The sequence below is a fragment of the Haliotis rufescens genome, unplaced genomic scaffold (assembly GCF_023055435.1).
Source record: "Haliotis rufescens isolate VD_foot unplaced genomic scaffold, xgHalRufe1.0.p SCAF_11, whole genome shotgun sequence".
In the NCBI taxonomy this organism is placed as follows: domain Eukaryota; kingdom Metazoa; phylum Mollusca; class Gastropoda; order Lepetellida; family Haliotidae; genus Haliotis; species Haliotis rufescens.
Window position 1 is genome coordinate 30,314,310 of NW_025963791.1, and position 20,527 is coordinate 30,334,836.

At 41.8% G+C, this 20,527-nt stretch overlaps 2 protein-coding genes across 2 annotated transcripts; one reads left to right on the plus strand and one right to left on the minus strand.

Annotated features, from left to right (window-relative positions):
* Window positions 1–590: 590 nt before the first annotated feature.
* Window positions 591–4,207, minus strand: LOC125378004 (E3 ubiquitin-protein ligase TRIM56-like). The gene is made up of 3 exons (XM_048392529.1): window positions 4,072–4,207; window positions 2,698–2,998; window positions 591–2,413 (listed from the first exon to the last, which is right to left on the minus strand). Exons 2-3 carry the CDS (start codon window positions 2,996–2,998, stop codon window positions 762–764), a joined length of 1,953 nt encoding a protein of 650 aa, XP_048248486.1. The 5' UTR covers window positions 4,072–4,207; the 3' UTR covers window positions 591–761.
* A 9,662-nt stretch (window positions 4,208–13,869) lies between these two features.
* Window positions 13,870–15,089, plus strand: LOC125378089. The gene has a single exon (XM_048392938.1). It carries the CDS (start codon window positions 13,870–13,872, stop codon window positions 15,025–15,027), a length of 1,158 nt encoding a protein of 385 aa, XP_048248895.1. The 3' UTR covers window positions 15,028–15,089.
* Window positions 15,090–20,527: the final 5,438 nt, after the last annotated feature.

Here is a 20,527-nt window from a genome sequence, read left to right on the forward strand (position 1 = left end):
AAGAAAGAACCTTAAGTTTAAAATCTGTCAAAAATCGGAAAGGTCCATTTATCATATCGTATTATAAGAGAATATCCACAATGTCATATTGTAAAGACTTTATCCAACATGTCATATTGTATAGTGAGTGAGTGAGTTAGGTTTAACACCACTGTGAAGAGTGTTTCATTGTGTATCACGGAGTGTCAGTGTGACGTTGGAGGAAAGCTAAAGTGATGTAGGTCTTTGACGTTTACCACTTTGGTGAAATCCACGAGCACGGGTATGGTGCGGAGCAGAGACACCAAGAAACATCACCAGTGCAAATCGGGGATTCGAACCCACAATCCGAGGTTTCAGGTGTGTGTCCCATATTGTAAAGGGTTAATTCAGAATTGTAATGAAATATTTCACACCTACAGCTGTACTGAACATTAAAGTACATGTGATTCAGGGTCGAATGTGTAAGGCCGAATCCCAAATTGGTGGAATATTTTAAAACATTCAGATATGTCACGACTAACCATTTGCGAGTTTGACTTGTCTTGCAGATACATAAATAGTACTTATCACATGCAACAATCCAACAAAACAACAATCAAACAAGAGTGTTAGGTTATTGATTTATTTGACGGTCGTCCATGAATTGTATCTGATTTCGAAATTCATATTATTTATCATGTGTACATTTCATCTATAGAGGTGGGGTGTGTATGGGGGTAATAATGACAGGCGGATGTAACGAACAAGCAGTTAGAGAGGTCTCCATATGCATCCAGTCCCTATGTGTTGATAAATTCCTTGATCTTCCCATCACCAGTCACAAATATGGAGCCATGTTTGTCCGACCAGAGACCTTTTGGAGCGCGCACACCATCCTGTAACGTGAGAACATCTCTGACATACTCCCCCGACTCTGTCAGCTGTATCACCTTGTTGGTGTCCCTGTCTACAAGCATGATGTCTCCTGTGCCTGTAGTTGAGATACCATAAGGGAAGCTGAGTGCTCTGTCTCCGGTAGGGGCGTATCTCCACACAACATCCCCCTCTGACGTCACACATGTCACGGACTTCTTCTCCCAGTCAGACACGAGTATGTTGCCCTTGTTGTTGACACACATGTTGAAGGGGTAGGTAAACAGTGTCTCAATGTTGTGTGTAGTGACTGACTTCAGCACGTGTCCCACCATGTCCAGGATATCAACACAGCCACAACCACCTGCTGCTAATGATGAATGACTCAGAACAGCGAGACTGATGTAACACTTGCTTGTTGTGATGGTAGAGAGCAGCACCAGGTCAGGGGTCACTTCTACTGTTACAATCTGACTGGAGTCATGGACAGCAACCATCACCTGGTTCCCCTTCAACTGTGTTAAACCCCATGGAGAGTTAACCAGGGGAAGTCTACTTTGACATGGTTGATTGTTTGTAGTGTAGAAAGATTTCACACACTTGTTGGAGCAGTCAGTGACAACACATGTCTGTATACCATTTACATGCAGGACTGTGACGTCACGTAGATCAGGTTTCTCCACATCTCCCTCCACCCTGCCGTTAGTCGTGTCAACCATTACCGGAGAAGATTTCCGACAGGTTTCAGTCTGGTATGTGACGTCAATCTTCCCCAGCTGTAGGTCATCTAAGATGTGCTGGGCGTTGTCAGAGTCAGGTGTAAACCTGATGTCATCTATTCTCCTTGTGTCTGCTGTGTCTGTGTCCCTGACATCCCCCAACTCTACAGCCCCCGACTCCCAGGCCTGATACGCGTCATACAGGTCCATCTCACAGTCCGATACCAAGGCCTGGTCAATGAACTCACAATGTTGTCTGTACATCTGCATCTCAATCTCTTCAAGCTTTATAGCTGCCCGAACCTGAGAGATATGAGTATCTGTTTTTGCATCCAATTCATCTAACAGCTTCTTTTCCTTGTGCTTGATGTGTTCGACGAGTCTGTTTGTAGTTGATCTGATGTGTTCTTTTACGGACGCTTTATTAGCTTTTATTTCACTTACTCTTGATTTTTGTTTTTCTATGTTTTTGCTTTTACCAAAAAGCTTTTTCTTAAGACCATTGACTTTACGAGATAACCCAAGCTTTATCCTCGTCATCTGAGAGCTGATTGTGACGACAGAGTCACATTTCCTGTGGTAGACCACACAGCATGACTGACACAGTGACTTTTTGCAGTCCAGACAAAGATATTTGACTTGCTCAGACCTGTGTTCTTGACACATGACCTTGCGTCTCTTCTTAACCTTCACCCCTTCAGACAGGTCACACAATCCATGGTCACGAGAGCCAGAGCTAATACGGTGTATTTTGGCACATCTACCACAGAGGGTCTCTTCACATTCAGGACACCAGGAGGTCCCCGGAGTTGTCTCCCCTAGTCTGTCACACAAGGAGCAGTTTTTGTTGGTGTCATCAACTGCGAATGAAATCGTCAATAGCTTAAATGTGTCCTTCACATTACATTAGCATGTAATAATATAACAGAATACCTCAAACTATACTACAACAGACATGTAACATATCACAAGTAATGTGAGGAAAGGGAAAATTATTCCATTAAACCCATTTCATAATCATCCCCAGCACTTGCATGATAGAGATCTCTCTTTATGTGCTTACAGATTACTTTATTATAACCTCCACAGTCATAATTATTATTTCCACTAGCTTATTGTGTGGATTAACAAGACATTGTCGCACCTGCCGTTGTGGTAGCAGATTCCTGTGTGTCAATCAGCCCCTGTATAATGATGCTGGGTTTGATCTGCCCCGCCCACTCCTCCACTGGCCGGGTGGGGTGGGGGACCTTGGTATCTTGTCGACAGAAGGCACAGGGGATCGTCTTGGACTGTACTGCATCTGGTCTGGTTTGGATGTATCCTGTGACACATTTCCTGCAGAATGTGTGATCACACCTCAGTGTACAGGGGTCTGTGTACAGTTCCTGGCAGATCACACAGGTGAGGAATTCTCTCACTTTCTCAATCTGGGCTGTGGCCATCTGGAAAACATGAAATATCCACAGATGCATGTGAATAGTACTTTCTAGATTGGTGTCACCATAACTGGAACATGTCTTACAATATGAATAGTTCAAGTTCTGTAAAGGCTCCTACTAGTCTCATAAAGAGATACGACAAGGACAACGTTCTGTCTTCTGGTGATGTTAATATTAGCAGTTGCTGAATTCCAAGCCCGCCAATGTGACCTGCCTATTGTTACTTAAGGCTGTCTCTTATCTCTCCAGTTGTGTATACCTCATCTTTCTTTCTTTTGCTACAGTACGACTTTGTGTAACGTGTGCTGATAGCCTCATATAAATATAATACTAAAATACTGACATCACACAAATTAATTTTGTTTTTATGAAGAAAATGACTTCGGAGGTACTTCCCTCACATAACATATACAGGTCTATAGCAATTCAAACAAACAATCAAGTGGGTTTATATATTCCAACCGTATTTAAGTTATATATTTAATTTGACATTATAAATAATGCTGATGACATGACAACATTTCGTACATGCAACTGTTGTTACTCTCTTTACATTGAGGCTACAGTATGTACAAACTAACAGATAGGTGTGACAGCTATTTTCTGGTTGCATTTGATTATTTCCGTCTATGGAATAGTTCTAGCCTATTGCTACATACATGTACATGCACGTGTAGGAAGACAACATATACTAGTATAAATGACCCCACAACCCACTCTTTAACAAATGTACCACGTTTGTGTTGGGCATCCTACATCCTACATATAGTAGTAGCCTACATCATAATAACAATATCTATCCTATTTACAGAAACTGAATGAGGAAATGTATGCATATGATTCTGAATCATTGTTATTTAATATGCATTAACAAAGTAAACATAAGTATGTACATGTAGTAACTTTGGTGTCAACTTATGACAATACCGACGTCTACAAGAATTGTTCCTCAGCAGTGTATTTCTACTTTCGGTTTCTCTTCAGCTAAAGACATGGAGTCTCACCGTGTGGACAGACAACAATCACCAACCAAGACAAACACAAGTACACTGTTGAATACACGACGGAATACATACCCTAAACTCACAGGTGATGTTTTCAATACTACTTCATCTGTTGACTGATTCTCCGTCTTGATATTTCATGCTACTAGTTTGGCAAAGCTTTCCGCGAAACTTCCCCGTCCTGACACACACCGCCCTCATACATCCAAGGGAGGTAAGTGCGGGCGAAACCTCAACTGACACAGTTAGGCTAGCGATACTGAAGAGAATATTCGTTCTAGGATCGAATCACTAAATAGGCCGTCAAACTTTTACAGCAATATCTCTACTGTAATGAATATATTATTTAGTAAGTGAGATAATTTGAACACGAAACAAAACAATGTGAAATTCAAAGATATATTTGAAATAATTCTGACAAGTTAGAGTTGTCATTAATTTTTATTAACATTTAGGAGATAAATATTTCGTTTTGTAAGATTTGCGTGATGTTATGCTGAATGGATGTACGGAAATTTCATTAAAAATTTCCGTACGGTGCTCCAATGAGTGAGTGAGTGAGTGAGTATTGTGTTACGCCGCTTTTAGCAATATTCCAGCAATATCACGGCGGGGGACACCAGAAATGGGCTTCACACATTGTACCCATGTCGGGATTCGAACCCGGGTCTTCGGCGTGACGAGCGAACACTTTAACCACTAGGCAACCCAATCGCCCTCGGTGCTCCAATGACGATGGTTCATTTTATGAAAGGGGTGGTCACATGTTCAAGCCTATTTCTCAGAAAATTTACAAACAACAGGAAATTTCACAAATTCAATTCTTTATCACAGTTCCTCATCTTACTTGTAATTTGTAGTTATGCATATCTATAAAATACAATAATCAAAATTTAAAAAAAGACGTACATACTGTTTTGCCCCTATACAAGATGGTGTCAACTCGCCTGAAACAGAAGTGGTGACAAGAGACGTCAAACATGTTCAAGATTTTATACATACAGCTTAGCTGGGATGGAAAATGTTGTTTACTGTTACAGTGGAATTACATATGTGAAAGAGACCATGGGAATTAGACAATTGGAAGTTATTCACGGGAGCAGTGGACAGTGGCAGGATATTTGTATCTTGGACAGGTACCAAATTACGTTCGTTAGCCAGCTGCTGCTATCCCTGAAGAATGTTCGAATAATGTCGTTTTTGAGCCGAGCTGGAGTCAATGGAATACGACTTCAACAATTCATCGTTTTTTTGGCCGGTTATTTTGCAAATCTCGCAACTTTCAATACGTGCGTTTGACAGCCAAGTGACGGCAGTTGCCCGAAGACAATGGTTTGTATACACTTTGAGACCAGCGTTGGTAGAAATTTCTTTCATTATATTGCCAATGACATTTACACCAACTGGCCTCGTGGTCTACCATTCGGTGTCGTCGACGTGGATTCGTCTCTTGGGAGCCTGGTAAGAAGCACCATTGTTGGGATTGAGGAGAGACATGTAATTCTTTAATGAAATTACAGGACAGAATTGGTCAGATGTTCCTTAATTGCGTTTTTTGGGCCCATTTGAGTCTTTGAGGTCCCCTTTGTGATTTTTAGTGACTTGGGAGTGTGTCATTTCAATAAACTTGAACCCCTGTTCATCAGTGTATACACGACAGGAAGATGCAGATAAATCCCTTTGTTTTTCTTTACCACGACGAGCGAAACCGAGTGTAAGGTCGAACCATACTTTACAAAGCAAGCCGGAGGGAGTTTCCGTTTCCAAACTTTCACGAATTGTTTTTAAATCATTCTCGGGAATGGCAGCATGATGTGTTGTCTGGTCAAGGCCATCGCGCTTATGTTTTATTTTATTATGGACAGAAAAATATTGTTTGCAGTGTGAAATTCCCGGTCTTGGATAATGTTTATGTTGCGCTCAAATGGCGGTCCCCTGATGTGCCTGTGTATGGCAGCACGCAACCCAACAAAACTCGATTGTGAGTAAAGATCTCCCTCAGCATTTCTGACTTCGGCATAAAAGAACCTCAGTTTCTCGTTCAGTTGAGAAGCAGGTAGCTCTTCGAACTTGGGTTCAAAACCTCGGAAACCAAGCCATTCTGGAAGTGAAGAGATTGCCTTATTCAGGGTACAAATGTGACTGTAAGTGGGCGTAATCTGTTAATAGCACAGGGTTGTGTTAAAAAGAAATTTCTGTATCCATTTAGCATAACATATCTCAAATCTTACAAAACAAAATATTAAATTTACGTTGGGATTTTGGTCAATCTCATTATATTATTGCCAAGTTTTGCGATGACACATTGGTCACGCTTTACATTGCTATCATGGCAATGGTGTAAGGGAGGTAACTCTCGCTGATGTTGATCGAATCTGCGTAGGAATTTTAGGTATGTGTGTTTATGTATTCTTTTATGTTTCAATGGCTTACGTCGAAATATTTTAACTCCCCAGGAGGTATTACGCCCAGTAGATGTCGAGAGGTTCCCATCCACGATGTCCTGTACTGCTTTTGCATCAAGGGACGCGAAGCAGTCACTGGACGCTTGAACTTTGGGCTCTACGGAAACGCTGGCTGTATTTCCTAGTTCAGGGGCCATCTCAGAACGGTTTTCAGCTTCAACAGCTGTTGTGAGTAATAATAATAACAAAATTAGGTAGGTGTATGGAAGTTATAACTATTATAGAGTTGCAATAAATGTTTTTTACTCTGTTTTAAATTGATTTTGTTTTGTTTTTCCCTTTGGCCAAGCCCAAGAAAATTACATCAATCATGATTATGATTGTGTAATTAATGGAAAAAAGGTAAATAACGTTTGATTAGCTAACTATGCAAATTTCTTTTTTCGTTTATGTTTCCATAAACAGACAAACAATTAGGCCACGCCAATTAGCGGACTACTGTGGCCTGATTGACTGATATAGGGTGTGCTAGGCTATTTTTATTATCTTTGAAGTTATTTTTGTTGACTGTTTTTTTCCAAGAATTGTCTACGTGGTTTATTTTCATTTTGCATGCCTTAAACGCAAAAAATATTGAAGTTGATTATTAAGTACATTGTAATTTGAGTTACGTAATTTGATAACGTTAGTTAATAAAGTGTCTATGATTCTCGTACCTAGATGATGGTATATAATCAATGTCATCTCATTAAGGGACACCATAATATTTTTCCTCTAACTAATATGAGTGAGTTAGCCTGGTTTCACGCCGCTTTGAAAAGTATTCCAGTTACATCACGGCGTGTCAGATTAATGTGGGAGGACAGATTGAAGTGATGTGGGTCGTTTATAATTTTGCTTAAACCCACGAGCACGGGTATGGTGTTGACAAACCTAGAAACATAATCGGGGCGAACCGGGATTCGAACCAACAATCATAGGTTTCAGGCGTGCCTAAGGGACACAACTCTGCACAGCGAAATGCGACGCCTTAGGCGTGGCCCCATTATTATTATCAACAAAGTTTACAATTCATGAATCACTTGCTATCTGCTACATGTATATGTACACTATCCTCTGTCTGTATAAGCCCTCCAAGACTGATACAGTAATATCTTCTGAGATTTCACAATGGGAGTAATCATGGTTTGAAGCATCAGCATTGATTCTTATAAAAAATACTTACTGAACATGCAGCGAAGCTAGAAAAAGATACAGAACACACTGGTAGTCAACTCACTGACAGGACAGAGAACTAAGTAGTAGTCAACTCACTGACAGCATAAAAAACACACATTAGTAATAGAACAGAGAACACAATGGTAGTCAATTCACTGACAGGATAGAGAACTCAATGGTAGTCACATCACTGATAGGATAGAGAGCACAGTGGTAGTCAACTCACTGATAGGAATGAGAACACAATGGTAGTCAATACACTGACAGGATAGAGAACACAATGGTAGACAATTCACTGATAGGATAGAGAACACAATGGTAGTCAGTACACTGATAGGATAGAGAACACAGTGGTAGACAATACACTGATGGGATAGAGAAAACAGTGGTAGTCAATACACTGATAGGACAGAGAACACAGTGGTAGTCAACTCACTGATAGGAAAGACACAATGGTAGTCAATACACTGATAGGATAGAGAACACAGTGGTAGACAATTCACTGATAGGATAGAGAACACAATGGTAGTCAGTACACTGATAGGATAGAGAACACAGTGGTAGACAATACACTGATAGGATAGAGAAAACAGTGGTAGACAATTCACTGATAGGATAGAGAACACAGTGGTCGTCAACTCACTTGCATGATAGAGAACACAATGATAGTCACAACACTGATAGGATAGAGAACACAGCGGTAGTCACATCACTGATAGGATAGAGAACACAGTGGTAGTCAATTCACTGACAGGATAGAGAACACAGTGGTAGACAAGTCACTGATAGGATAGAGAACACAGTGGCAGTCAACTCACTGATAGGAAAGAGAACGCAATCGTTGTCAACACCCTAACGGAGGGCTACTAGTGTTGACCGAGAGGAAGCGGTTTCCTTGGGTATCTGATAGTTATAAGTAACAGTGTGTGTCTCATAGTTATCAATATCGGTATATGTCGCATAGTTATCAGTATCGATATGTCTCTGATTGTCTTCAATATTATTTGTTTGTTTGATTGCTGTTCAATGCCGCACTCAGAAATATTCACGCTTTATGACGTGGTCTGGAAATAATTGAGTCTCGACGAGACAATCCAGTGATTGACATCATGGGCATCAAATCCACGCAATTTGTGATACGGTGACATGTATCAACCAAGTCAGCGAGCCTGACCACCCGGTGACGTCAGTCGCCTCTTCGACAAGCATGGGTTGCTGAAGACATATTAACGTGTAACCTCTTTCGGAGACGCCTAGCAAGCCATGCTTTGTATGTGGCTGCTGAATGGATCGGGTGGTGAAGTGCGGTGACTCGGTCAATTGCTTTCATCGCTGACGCTCAAAACATACATCACCGGGTTGCCTGGTCCAGATGTTCGTGTGTTTAAAGCCATCGTCATATAATTGGAATATTAACCGTACTTGGATCCGCTATCCGTGTTTTCGTCTTTCGCTAACGTGCTAAATGCTATCGACCTGACTAACCTTTTGTTAAGGTATAAAATACTACTGCAAACAGCATTAAACTACTAAAAAATAGTCGAGGATGATCTTTACTTTTCCTTGCCCCATCAGAAAGTGAGATGAAACACAGAATTTGCCATTTGTCCGAGAACGTTTTGGAGCATGTCGTATCATTATTAAAGTAAATGATGTTTTTAATATACATGCATGTAATGTACACCGCAATTACACATCATGTGTAGATCTACATCAACGCACCATCACATTATGAAAAGATCAAGCATTTAGAAAACGAAACAGGTGGAATAAGAGCGTAATCACGGAACTACGAGGAATCACGGCTGATCTGTCCCAGGTAAGGAAAGGTGAAAGACGCGAGCCACTGGCGAGACCTGCAGCATTCACCCATGAGGGACAGATACTCCGTAATTCCGACTTTCGAGATGGTTAATCTAATTACTCATTCACATTTTAAGAAAGGAAATACAGCCACAAGGCTTTGTACATTTGTCATTCACCTGACTTTACTTTGATACACATATCTGTGGTGAGGTAGCGATACAGTGCTGCAAAACATTCTGGAGAAAACAACATTCTTGCATTATCTATGAGTGCAAATAGTGACGCCTAGAGCAAACACGGATTTTCTTAGGGACCTACCGTTTGATATCTTGGGGAAGAGGCTTCCAGAAAATTCTTGAAAAAAATAATAATGATTCAGACTTTTTTGAACGAAATATTAAGGCTCATACTTAGAATATAAAACAATATCTGGTTTTGCAGCTGCAGTTGAAAACATATCTAGTCTCCAAACAAAATCCCCAATGCACGCAGATATTTGGATGAAACACGGTTGACACCAACTGTTATGATGTAATGGTTGATTCAGGGTTAAAATTCATGATCCCTCAAAACATGGAACACATATACCCACACGCAAAAAAAACGCAAGTGGAGTATGCAGTATACATGTTATTTTTTTTTCAACAGTAAAGACAAGAAATACTAAAAGGGCAAGATTGACAAAATTTGACTGAAGACAGTTTAATGGATTAAAAGGCAGATGACATAATTGTTTTTTCAAATGTTAAGGGCTTTTCGGGTCAATACCCAAAATGTCAGTAAATACCTGGTGTGACCATCATTAACATTGATCACTGCCACACATCTCCTGTACATTGAGTGGATCAGACGATTTGTGAAGGCCCTAGGGATCCTCCTGCACACATCCAGAGCAGCTGTGCGTAGATCATCGGCAGTTGTAGGGTCTGGGCGCACATTGTGCAGACGCCTTTGAACCTCATCCCACAAGAGTTCAATGGGGTTCAGATCAGGGCTGAGGGCTGGCCACGGTAGAACACGGATATTGTGTTGTTGCAGAAAGGCCATGATAGCTCCGGCAACGTGGGGACGAGTGTTGTCCTCCTGGAAAATGTGTTGTTGATGTTGTGCAAAAAATGGAACAACCGTGGGTCTGATCACTTGGTCGATATACCGCTGAGCAGTGACGCCATGTTCCCGACCTAGACCAACATTCAGAAAGCACATGGGTCCACGTCTCGCGTTAAGTCCAATCCCTGCCCATATCATGACGCTAGGTCCACCTTATGGATCTCTCTCCACAACGTTTCTGTCAGCGAAACGATCACCTCGACCCCGCCAAAATCTGACTCTTCCGTCTGCATGGGAGACACAAAAGCGACTTTCATCAGAAAAGATGACACGCCTCCACTCACAATGATGCCAATTGAGAAGACCCTGTGACCACTGAAGTCGTGTTTATGGATGCCATGGTTGGAGAACAGGACGACGTGCTGGTCGGCGACATCTTAGGTTGTTGGAACGTCGACGTCGGATCATAGTGTCCCGGCTAATGTGTCAATTATTTGTTTTTATGGTCTGTCGAGCACTTTCACTTGCAGTTAGGAGCTGGTGTTGACGGGTAATCTGCCGATCTTGTCGAGGTGTGGTGACCCTAAGACGACCGCTCCAAGGAAGGTCACCTGTGGTCTGTGTAGCATTGTATCGATGCAGGAGACGGTAAATTGCGGTTATGTTAACGTTGAAATGACGGGCAACATCTTGGACAGACTCTCCAGCTTCCAAACGTCCGATAGCCTGGTTTCTCTGAAATTGAGTTAGGCGTGGCACTGTTGACCAAGGAGTGGTAGGTCCAACAAACGGCCACAGTTTTATACCCACTCCAGTTCGTGACAGTTCGTGCATTTTCGATTTCGCGAGAAATGGGTGCATGATACCCACATATTCATTGAAATGGTGCGGTTTGGCGATTCATTTTTTATGTTGCGTTTTTACTCGGGGCTTCCAAAATGCAACCAAAAATATTGATAACACCATCAGGCTTCACTACATGCTCAAACTCGTATCAATTTATGGTTCCGTGTTTGTTACATATTTGCTTAAAACCACTTGCGTTTCTTTTGCGTGTGAGTATACTTTAGGCCCTACTCATCAAGGGGCTTCTAAAGGAGCCCGGACTTAATTCAGTGTGAACATTTTAGCAGCTGTATAGCTGGGATCATTCAAATTTCGGCTGCATATGCCCTGAAGGTTCCATGAAAATGCAGTGAGATCAGATATAAAGGGGTACATGAACGTCAAAGGTCGTACAACAACACAATTGCTACATATCAAACTTCATAGTGATACTTTAGAAATGGCTAAGTCATGGGAGCAAATGGCATCATAAATATCAATATGGTATTTTAGAGATACGACAGCTGGGATCATTGACAGTTTCAGCTCGACAGGCGGAGTAGTTTCATAGGAGATGTCAAAATTTAGAAGAATCAGATACTTGCAGTCAAGTTAGCTAATAATAAAGAAACTGTATGTAATGTCACCCCTAAAGAAAAAAACTTCACTAAATGAATCCTATTGTTAAGATGACGTAAGGCAATCAAATTGTGACGGTATGAACAAAGGCTCAACAATGGCTCATACGGCTTCAGTGGGCGTCATCTAAGGCGCCGCAGTTCGCTGTGCAGATTTGCGACCCTTATGCTCGCCAGAAACCTATGACTGCGAGTTCGAATCGAATAGATTTGTCAGCACCATACCCGCGCTTGTTGGTTTCACCGAAGTGGTATGTAAAATGCTTATGTGAAAATATCGGAAAGATATTTCATACCATCGTTCTAGCCTATGTGTGATATATTAATATCCCTTGGGTGCATGTTATACGCAGTGTACATATCTAAAACAACAGCATAAATTAGTATTATCTCCCTGGTTGATAGGGGCGTAGTTAACTCAGCCCTGGTAATAGGTTACCTGTGTCATCAGTATGTAATAATGTTCGTGTCAGAAATAATGCAGTGAGTGAGTATCATTTTACGTCGCATTTAGCACTATTCCAGAAATTACATGGTGGAGGACACCAGAAATGTAAAACACCGTTGTGTCGAACTTTTATGTGTCGAACTAACACTTTTCCCGAAGTAAAACCTTGGTCCCTGCGTATTTCTTCTTTAAACTAATCAATTTTGGTTGTGTCGAGCATCGGATAACTCGAATGATTTACGTAGGTCCCTTCATCTTCCATAAAAAGGTGTTTGGTTGTATGAGCATTAAATAAGAGACGCCAAGAATCAAATACACCGACATTCGGTATTTGAAATTCTGTTTTAGAGTTTAGCTCATTCAAGTTTTGGACGTCCAATCAAAGATCCCGCTTCAATCGAGTAGTCTGCAACTCATCTACAAGAGGGGCGGTCGGATGGCCTCGTGGTTAAAGCGTTCGCTCCCCACGCCGAAAACACTGTTTCGATTACCGCCATTGATACAATGTGTAAAGCCCTTTTCTGGTGTCCCCCACCGTCATATTGCTGGAATAATTCAGAACGCGGCGTAAAACTATGAAAACGACCACCGTGAGTAAACCTGATTTTACTATCAATAACCATGTAATGTCCCTAAACAATGTGAAAACGTTAGACAGATCGGTGGTTTATGGAAGAGTAAGACAATACGGTTGGCTTCCTTTGAAATCACTGAAATAAAACAAACGATAACACGATGCATCAGTGGCAAAAAACGGGCGCAGCTTTAATACAAAAAAGTTCGGGCGGAAGTCGCGACAAGCAGTGTTACACAGTACACAGAAATGCAGTTACATTGTTTGCGTCCGAGGTTTAGCTGGGTACACATCGTGACGCAATGTAGTGACCCAACTACAAAAGCATGACCAAAATGGCCGGAATATACACATCATGACCAAAATGGGCCGGAATATACACATCATGACCAAATGGGCCCGAATAGAGGTGACAGTTCAGTTCATCCTCCGTGGCTAAACAGAACGTGAGGCGTGAGCTGCAGTCCATCCTGTGTCATTACATACACAATCATCCTCTGTGGTTTGGGTACACTACATAACAATATTAACATGCAAACCCCTTTGAAACAGCAGGCAAAATTGGGCTGGGAGAGAAGGGATAAATAATAAGTTGCCTATGAGATATGTGTTTGGCTGCTTGCTGGTGTACGCGGAAAGAGGCTTGATGCAGTCCAGTCACGTGCTTCACGTGATCGGTTTACAATTACCAACACACACTGGTCTAAGGGAGGCAAATCCACTGAACTGTGGTAGGGTGCCTAGCCTCCCACGTAAACAGATTTGTTTCATACTGGCTTATCACATGCAAGAATCCAACAAAACAACAATCAAACAAGAATGTTAGGTTATTGATTTATTTGACTATAAATTGTATCTGATTTCGAAATTCATTTTTTTATCATGTGGGTGTGTATGGGGGTAATAATGACAGGCGGATGTAACGAACAAGCAGATAGTGAGGCAAATACAGATACACACCTGTCACAGATTGATGCAGATGTAAAGCTTGAAGAGATTGAGGTGCAGATGTACAGACAACATTGTGAGTTCATTGACCAGGCCTTGGTATCGGACTGTGAGATGGACCTGTATGACGCGTATCAGGCCTGGGAGTCGGGGGCTGTAGAGTTGGGGGATGTCAGGGACACAGGCACAGCAGACACGCGGAGAATAGATGACATCAGGTTTACACCTGACACTGACAACGTCCAGCACATCCTAGATGACCTACAGCTGGGGAAGATTGACGTCACATACCATACTGGAACCTGCCTGAAATCTTCTCCGGTAATGGTTGACACGACTGACGGCAGGGTGGGGAGAGATGTGGAGGAACCTGATCTACGTGTCGTCACAGTCCTGCTTGCAAATGGTATGCAGACATGTGTTGTCACTGACTGCTCCAACAAGTGTGTGAAATCTTTCTACACTGGAAACAATCAAGCATGTCATAGTACACTTCCCCTGGATGACTCTCCATGGGGTGTAACACAGTTGAAGGAGAACCAGGTGATGGTTCTTGTCCCATTCTCCAGTCAGATTGTAACAGTAGAAGTGACCCCTGACCTGGTGCTGCTCTCAACCATCACAACAAGCAAGGGGTACGCCAGTCTCGCTGTTCTGGGTCCTTCATCTCTAGCAGCAGGTACATATCGCTGTGTTGATATCCTGCACATGGGGGGACACGTGCTGAGGTCAGTCACTACACACAACAATGAGACACTGTTTACCTACCCCTGGTACATGCGTGTCAACAACAAGGGCAACATACTCGTGTCTGACTGGGGGAAGAAGTCTGTGACAAGTGTGACGTCAGAGGGGGATGTTGTGTGGAGATACGCCCCTACCGGAGACAGAGCACTCAGCTTCCCTTATGGTATCTCAACTACCAGCACAGGAGACATCCTGGTTGTAGACAAGAACACCAGCAAGGTGATACAGCTGACAGAGTCGGGGGAGTATGTCAGGGATGTTCTCACGTTACAGGATGGTGTGCGCTCTCCACGAGGTCTCTGGTCGGACAATCATGGCTCCATATTTGTGACTGGTGGTGGGAAGATCAAGGAATTTATCAACACATAGGGACTGAATGCATATGGAGACCTCTCTAACTGCTTGTTCGTTACATCCGCCTGTCGTTATTACCCCCCCCCCCCCCCCCCCCCCCCCACCCCATACACCCCACCTCTATAGATGAAATATATACATGTACACATGATAAATAATATGAATTTCGAAAAAAGATACAATTCATAGACGACCGTTAAATAAATCAATAACCTAACACTCTTGTTTGATTGTTGTTTTGTTGGATGTTGCATGTGATAAGTACTATTTATGTATCTGCATGACAAGTCAAACTCGTAAATGGTTAATCGTGATATATCTGAATGTTTTAAAGTATTCCACCAAATTGGAATTCGGCCTTACACATTCGACCCTGAATCACATGATATGAACTGACAAACTACTTTATGTTCAGTATGTAGGTGTGAACTATTTCATTGCCATTCTGATTTAACCCTTTACAATATGGGACACTCACCTGAAACCTATGATTGTGGGTTCGAATCCCCAATTTGCACTGATGATGTTTCTTGGTGTCTCTGCTCCGCAGCAAACCCGTACTCGTGGATTTCACCAAAGTGGTAAACGTCCAAGACCTACATCACTTCAGCTTTCCTCCAACGTCACACTGACACTCCGCTGAACTTGACTCACTCGCTCACTTTACAATATGATGTGTTGGATAAAAGCTTTACAATATGACATTGTAGATATTCTCTTATAATACATTATGATAAATAGACCTTTCCGATTTTTGACGGATTTTAAAGGCTTTTTCTTCCCTCCGGTGTGACATTTAGCACATTGGCTTGGGAACCTGCTTTTAACAATAATAAGAATGACTGCAAAGGAAGCCTTACTGTTGTCTTACGTTTTCCTGTTGTTCGGGTACATGGTAATCGATGATAAAGTCAAGTTTACTCAGGGCACGTGGTTTTTACTATTTCTTGCAGATGAGTTGCCCACTGCTCGATTGAAGTGGGATCTCTGATTGGGCGTCCCAAAGTAAAATGAGCCTGTGTATATGATTCTTGGCGACTATTATTTTATGCTTATACAACCAAACACCTTTGTGTCGAATAAGAAGGGACCTACGTAAATACTTCGAGTTATACGAGGTTTGACACATCCGAAATAATGAATAACGAAGGAATACACATGGAAAAGCGTACGTTCGACTCAACGGTTTTTAACTGTACAAACTAAATGCTAATTGGGTCTTTGTAACGTGGCTGATGGTGTTTGATGGCACTCCATCGTCGTGCATCATTCCTCCAACTATCAACCACGGGTTTGCCTGCTACTGATTCAGTTACTAGTATGGCACCGTGGTCACAGTGTTCACTGGCGATCTTCATGCCGAAGACCCTGGTTCGATCCCAATCCCCTCCCCACCCCCGTACGATGCGAAAAGCCACCCTTGCCCCCTGAAGCCATATGGAATCACAACACTTCATTATTGAGCCTTCATTTGATTGCCTTACATCATGTTAACAATAGGATGCATTCAGTGAAGTTTCATAAGTTTTTCTTAATTAGTAACTCACCTGACTGAAACTTCTTTCTTTTCGTTATTCGACATCTCCTCTGAAACTACTCAGCCTATCAATCTGAACGTTTAATGATCTCAGGTATCGTATCTCTAACAGTGCTGCCATAATTCGATCCGATTTTAAACATGGCCTCGCCGGCGACCACATTCACATTCAATGTCATTTCCTCGAATGAACTAGCCATGTCAAAGTATCATTATGAAGTTTGATGTGTAGCATGTGTAATGTTGTACGACGTTTGACGTTCATGCACCCTATTTTCTTCCAGTCTCACTGCATTTTCGACATTTTCTTGGAAACTTCATTGCGTATGCAGAGTGATTCCAGCAATAGTGTTGATAACAAGTACTCATGTAAGTCCAAACAGGGCACATTTAGAAGCCCTTTGATGAGGGGGGCCTAAAATGTGTGTTCCACTTTCTTTTAGGGATTGTTTAATCTTGATTCAACTATGACAGCATGATAGTTGGTGTCGCCAAGGTGAAAATACTGTAGATGTAAAATCAGTACCTTAGACACCACCGCCCACAAGATTGCAACCGTGTTCGCCACGATTATGTTTCTATGTTTGTCAGCACCATACCCGTGCTCGTGAGTTTAACCGAAGTGGGAAACGCCTGAGACCTGCATCATTTCGAACTTTCCACCCACATTAATCTGACACGCCGTGATGTAACTGGAATACTTTTCAACGCGGCGTTAAACCCAACTCACTCACTCATATTAATTAAACACGTCCCATTTTAATTCTGGAAACCCCAAAGTCCAGAAACTCTACGGTCTTTGCCCAGTCTCGGTCAAAGGTATTTACAAAATTAAACATGCTGTTTTCATGGGAACATACCAAGGAAGAAACAATGAAAAGAAAATTGTTCAAAAACTCAATATTTATACTATGTCGCCCATGGGCCTGACCATCGGCGAAGATTGGCCCATGGGCAGGCCCATGGGCAGGCCCATGGGCGAGAATATGTTCCTTTACTTTACTTACTCCACACCCTGTCAATTCACGTTGTAAGGGCATTCACATGCAGCAAAACATTGTAGCCTTGAGCGTCTTTGTATGTCATGGCCACAAACATGTCTACGCCAAAATACAACAGCCGTACGGCACACCCACTCATTGAGCACCTCTTACCTGGGACAAGTCTTTCGAAAGACAACCGACACTGCACATTGAAGCTTTAGACGCTCAATTGAACACAATTCACGGAAACAGGTAAGTTGTCTTGTAACTCCGAAAACTAAGCAGTAAACTACTTCAGTATTACTTACATATTTACTAACACTATAAAGCTTTCAAAAAGGTTTATGGCGGACATGGAGGACATTTCCAACTTTGACGCATCAGTGACAAAAATGATGTCAGATGCAATTCCCAATGTTGACTTGTACCATCTGTTCCCGTGTATTTTCAGGTGAACAATTGACTTGCCTTTGCATGTGTTTGTAGCGGGTACCACCGGCGGGGCAACATTCACTCACCTTTTCGCGAACAACTAGTATCATTGCTATGTGATAGTGATTCATGACACTTGCTCATGATATACTCGGAATCGTAAAATCGACTCTGCTTTATGCAGAGATTTCTATTGGATGTGGAAAGCGTTTTGTTGCTTTAATCATGGCACAATATGGAGTTGGGTAGGCTCATTAGCTTGACGTTCATTTCGATGCCACCAGACACGCTAATGAAGGTACAGTAAACTACGGTTGTAACGAACTCAACTGGACCACTAATTTTAGTTCGTTATAACCGTAGTTCGTTGTAAGCTTATATACAACATCTATACAGCAAATGGCCGGGACCAAAAAACTAAGTTCGTCATATCCGTCAGTTAGTAAAAAGCGTGTTCGTTATAAACGTATTTTACTGTTGTGGAAAGTGATTCTAATCGTCGATTTGATTCGCCGTTTGATCTTGATTTCGAAGGGCCTTGCTACAAGCCAATCGATCCGATACTCTTGACCCGGGAAGCCCTTGTTAATTTTGTAATACATTTGTTGATTGTATACCATCTGACGGTTTGGAATCGACAGTTGGAAAGATGCAACAAGACTAGCTACACTTCATTGCATCTGACGAACTGGAATTTATTTACTCAGCATTATTTGGTATTGTTGGCGCTATTATTTCAAAAGTTTACATGACACTCACATGACACTTCAAACATTAAGTTGGTATAGATAGATATTATATGTCAATATTTATTTTGCGAATATTAACGGGATAAACAGCATTATTTGTGAATGAAGCCTTCTTCCATGACACAATCAGTAAAGGCAGTAACTTAACTTTAAAAATATTGGGTCCCTACCGTAGTAATTAGGTATACTTTCAATGCTAGCTACTGTTTCCTTTGTGAGATAACTGATAAAACAAAAAACCATATATGAACAGACGTTTTTATCACTATTTTGCCAATTACGTCCAATATAATCTGTTTCGGCGGATAATCGAGACTGGTTATTCTCTGGCGTTGACGTGCTACCTATATGATCCAAGATGAATCTTTCATTATATGATTCTACAAAGCATACAAAGTCTATTCCCTGGCATTGACGTTTTATATTTCCGAGTTCATATGCCTGAAATATTTGCATAAAAGATATTGCACAGTCATAAATATATATGTCCTAGGCCCCCATGACCCATTGGCCTCACACTATTCTGAAGAAAACATTACACATTAACATTCCCCATTACGCCGCGTTCACCTAAATGTTGTTTAAGGTGTTTGTGACAGTTATACATTTGATGCAGAGAAGACGATAGGGATCAGCTAAGATAGAGTATTTCATGTTTTGAGCTAGCAAATAGTTTGAAGTAGCACTTTTCAGTACCTTACTCTGATCTGGCATCGTTATGTTACGCCACAGTGGGCGGTGTGACGTCAAAATAGTCACGTGCAGTGTACTTCACGTGACCACTCAGTCTTTATGTTGTTGTTTCTGATCAATCGCGAAGGATGACGGAGATAAATTGAGATACTATCGCCTCCGTGGGCCTTCCGGGGCAAGAATGGACCCCAGCATGCTTGTATATATAGGATCGTGTGGTTGCAATTTGTGATCATTTTTTGACAATGTGATGATGGTTTCTCAACCTACCAACCGCTGGTCTAGAACCGAATATTCTCTGATCCGAATATTCCCTTGACTCAATTGTCTCATAGCTTTTTATGACCTTGAGGTAAACTACTACCTTATCGTATTGGATAGACATTTAGAAGTTGGGAGAACATGAATACATTGCACTTTTTATGGACAGCGGCTTCTTTATATCCTTTGTCACGACGTTTCGGGGCTCCGTCTTGCTCCCCTTGCTCCTTTTGTCCCCTTCATCCCTTTATTGTCCGTTAACACCGATAGCTGCATCTAGGATACAATGAGTCTAGCCAGCTGGCTGGCCTACGTGTCCTATTTATTTATTGTTCTTCCGTGACAACATGGTGCAATGTTTATTCGGTGAAAACTATAAAATGTCCCCTTGAAATAATGAACGAAGACAATAGACATCCGAGCACTCGGTCCTAATGCTATGACCTGTTGGAAACCCTCGTGGTATCATAATCCACAGCTAAATCATTGTATGTATGTAGTATACGTTAGAAGTGTTGATGAATATTGTTGATTAAGTCTGGCGTTTGAACCAACGAAAAGAGGGACACAACTCTATAAGGCAAATTGCTCTCAACCACTTAAAGCCTCACGTAAATAATCCGACAAAACACTTTCCATATCCAATAGAAATCTCTGCATAAAGTGAGTGAGTGAGTGAGTTGGGTTTAACGCCGCTTGTAACGCCGTATTCCAGTTATATTGCGGCGTGTCAGCTGATTGTGAGAGGAAAGCCCGAAATGATGCAGGTCTCAGACGCTAACCTCTTCGGTGAAACCCACGAGCACAGGTATGGTGCTGACAAACCTAGAAACATGATCGGGGTCGACCCGGGATTCGGA

What these genes read in the sequence shown, in the direction of transcription:
- LOC125378089 (XM_048392938.1), top strand. Translation starts at nt 13,870, where the DNA reads ATGACAGGCGGATGTAACGAACAAGCAGATAGTGAGGCAAATACAGAT.
- LOC125378004 (XM_048392529.1), bottom strand. Translation starts at nt 2,998, where the DNA reads ATGGCCACAGCCCAGATTGAGAAAGTGAGAGAATTCCTCACCTGTGTG. An exon ending in ATCTGCTACCACAACGGCAG is followed by an intron (nt 2,414 to 2,697) that starts GTGCGACAATGT and finishes TTTCATTCGCAG; the next exon opens with TTGATGACACCAACAAAAAC.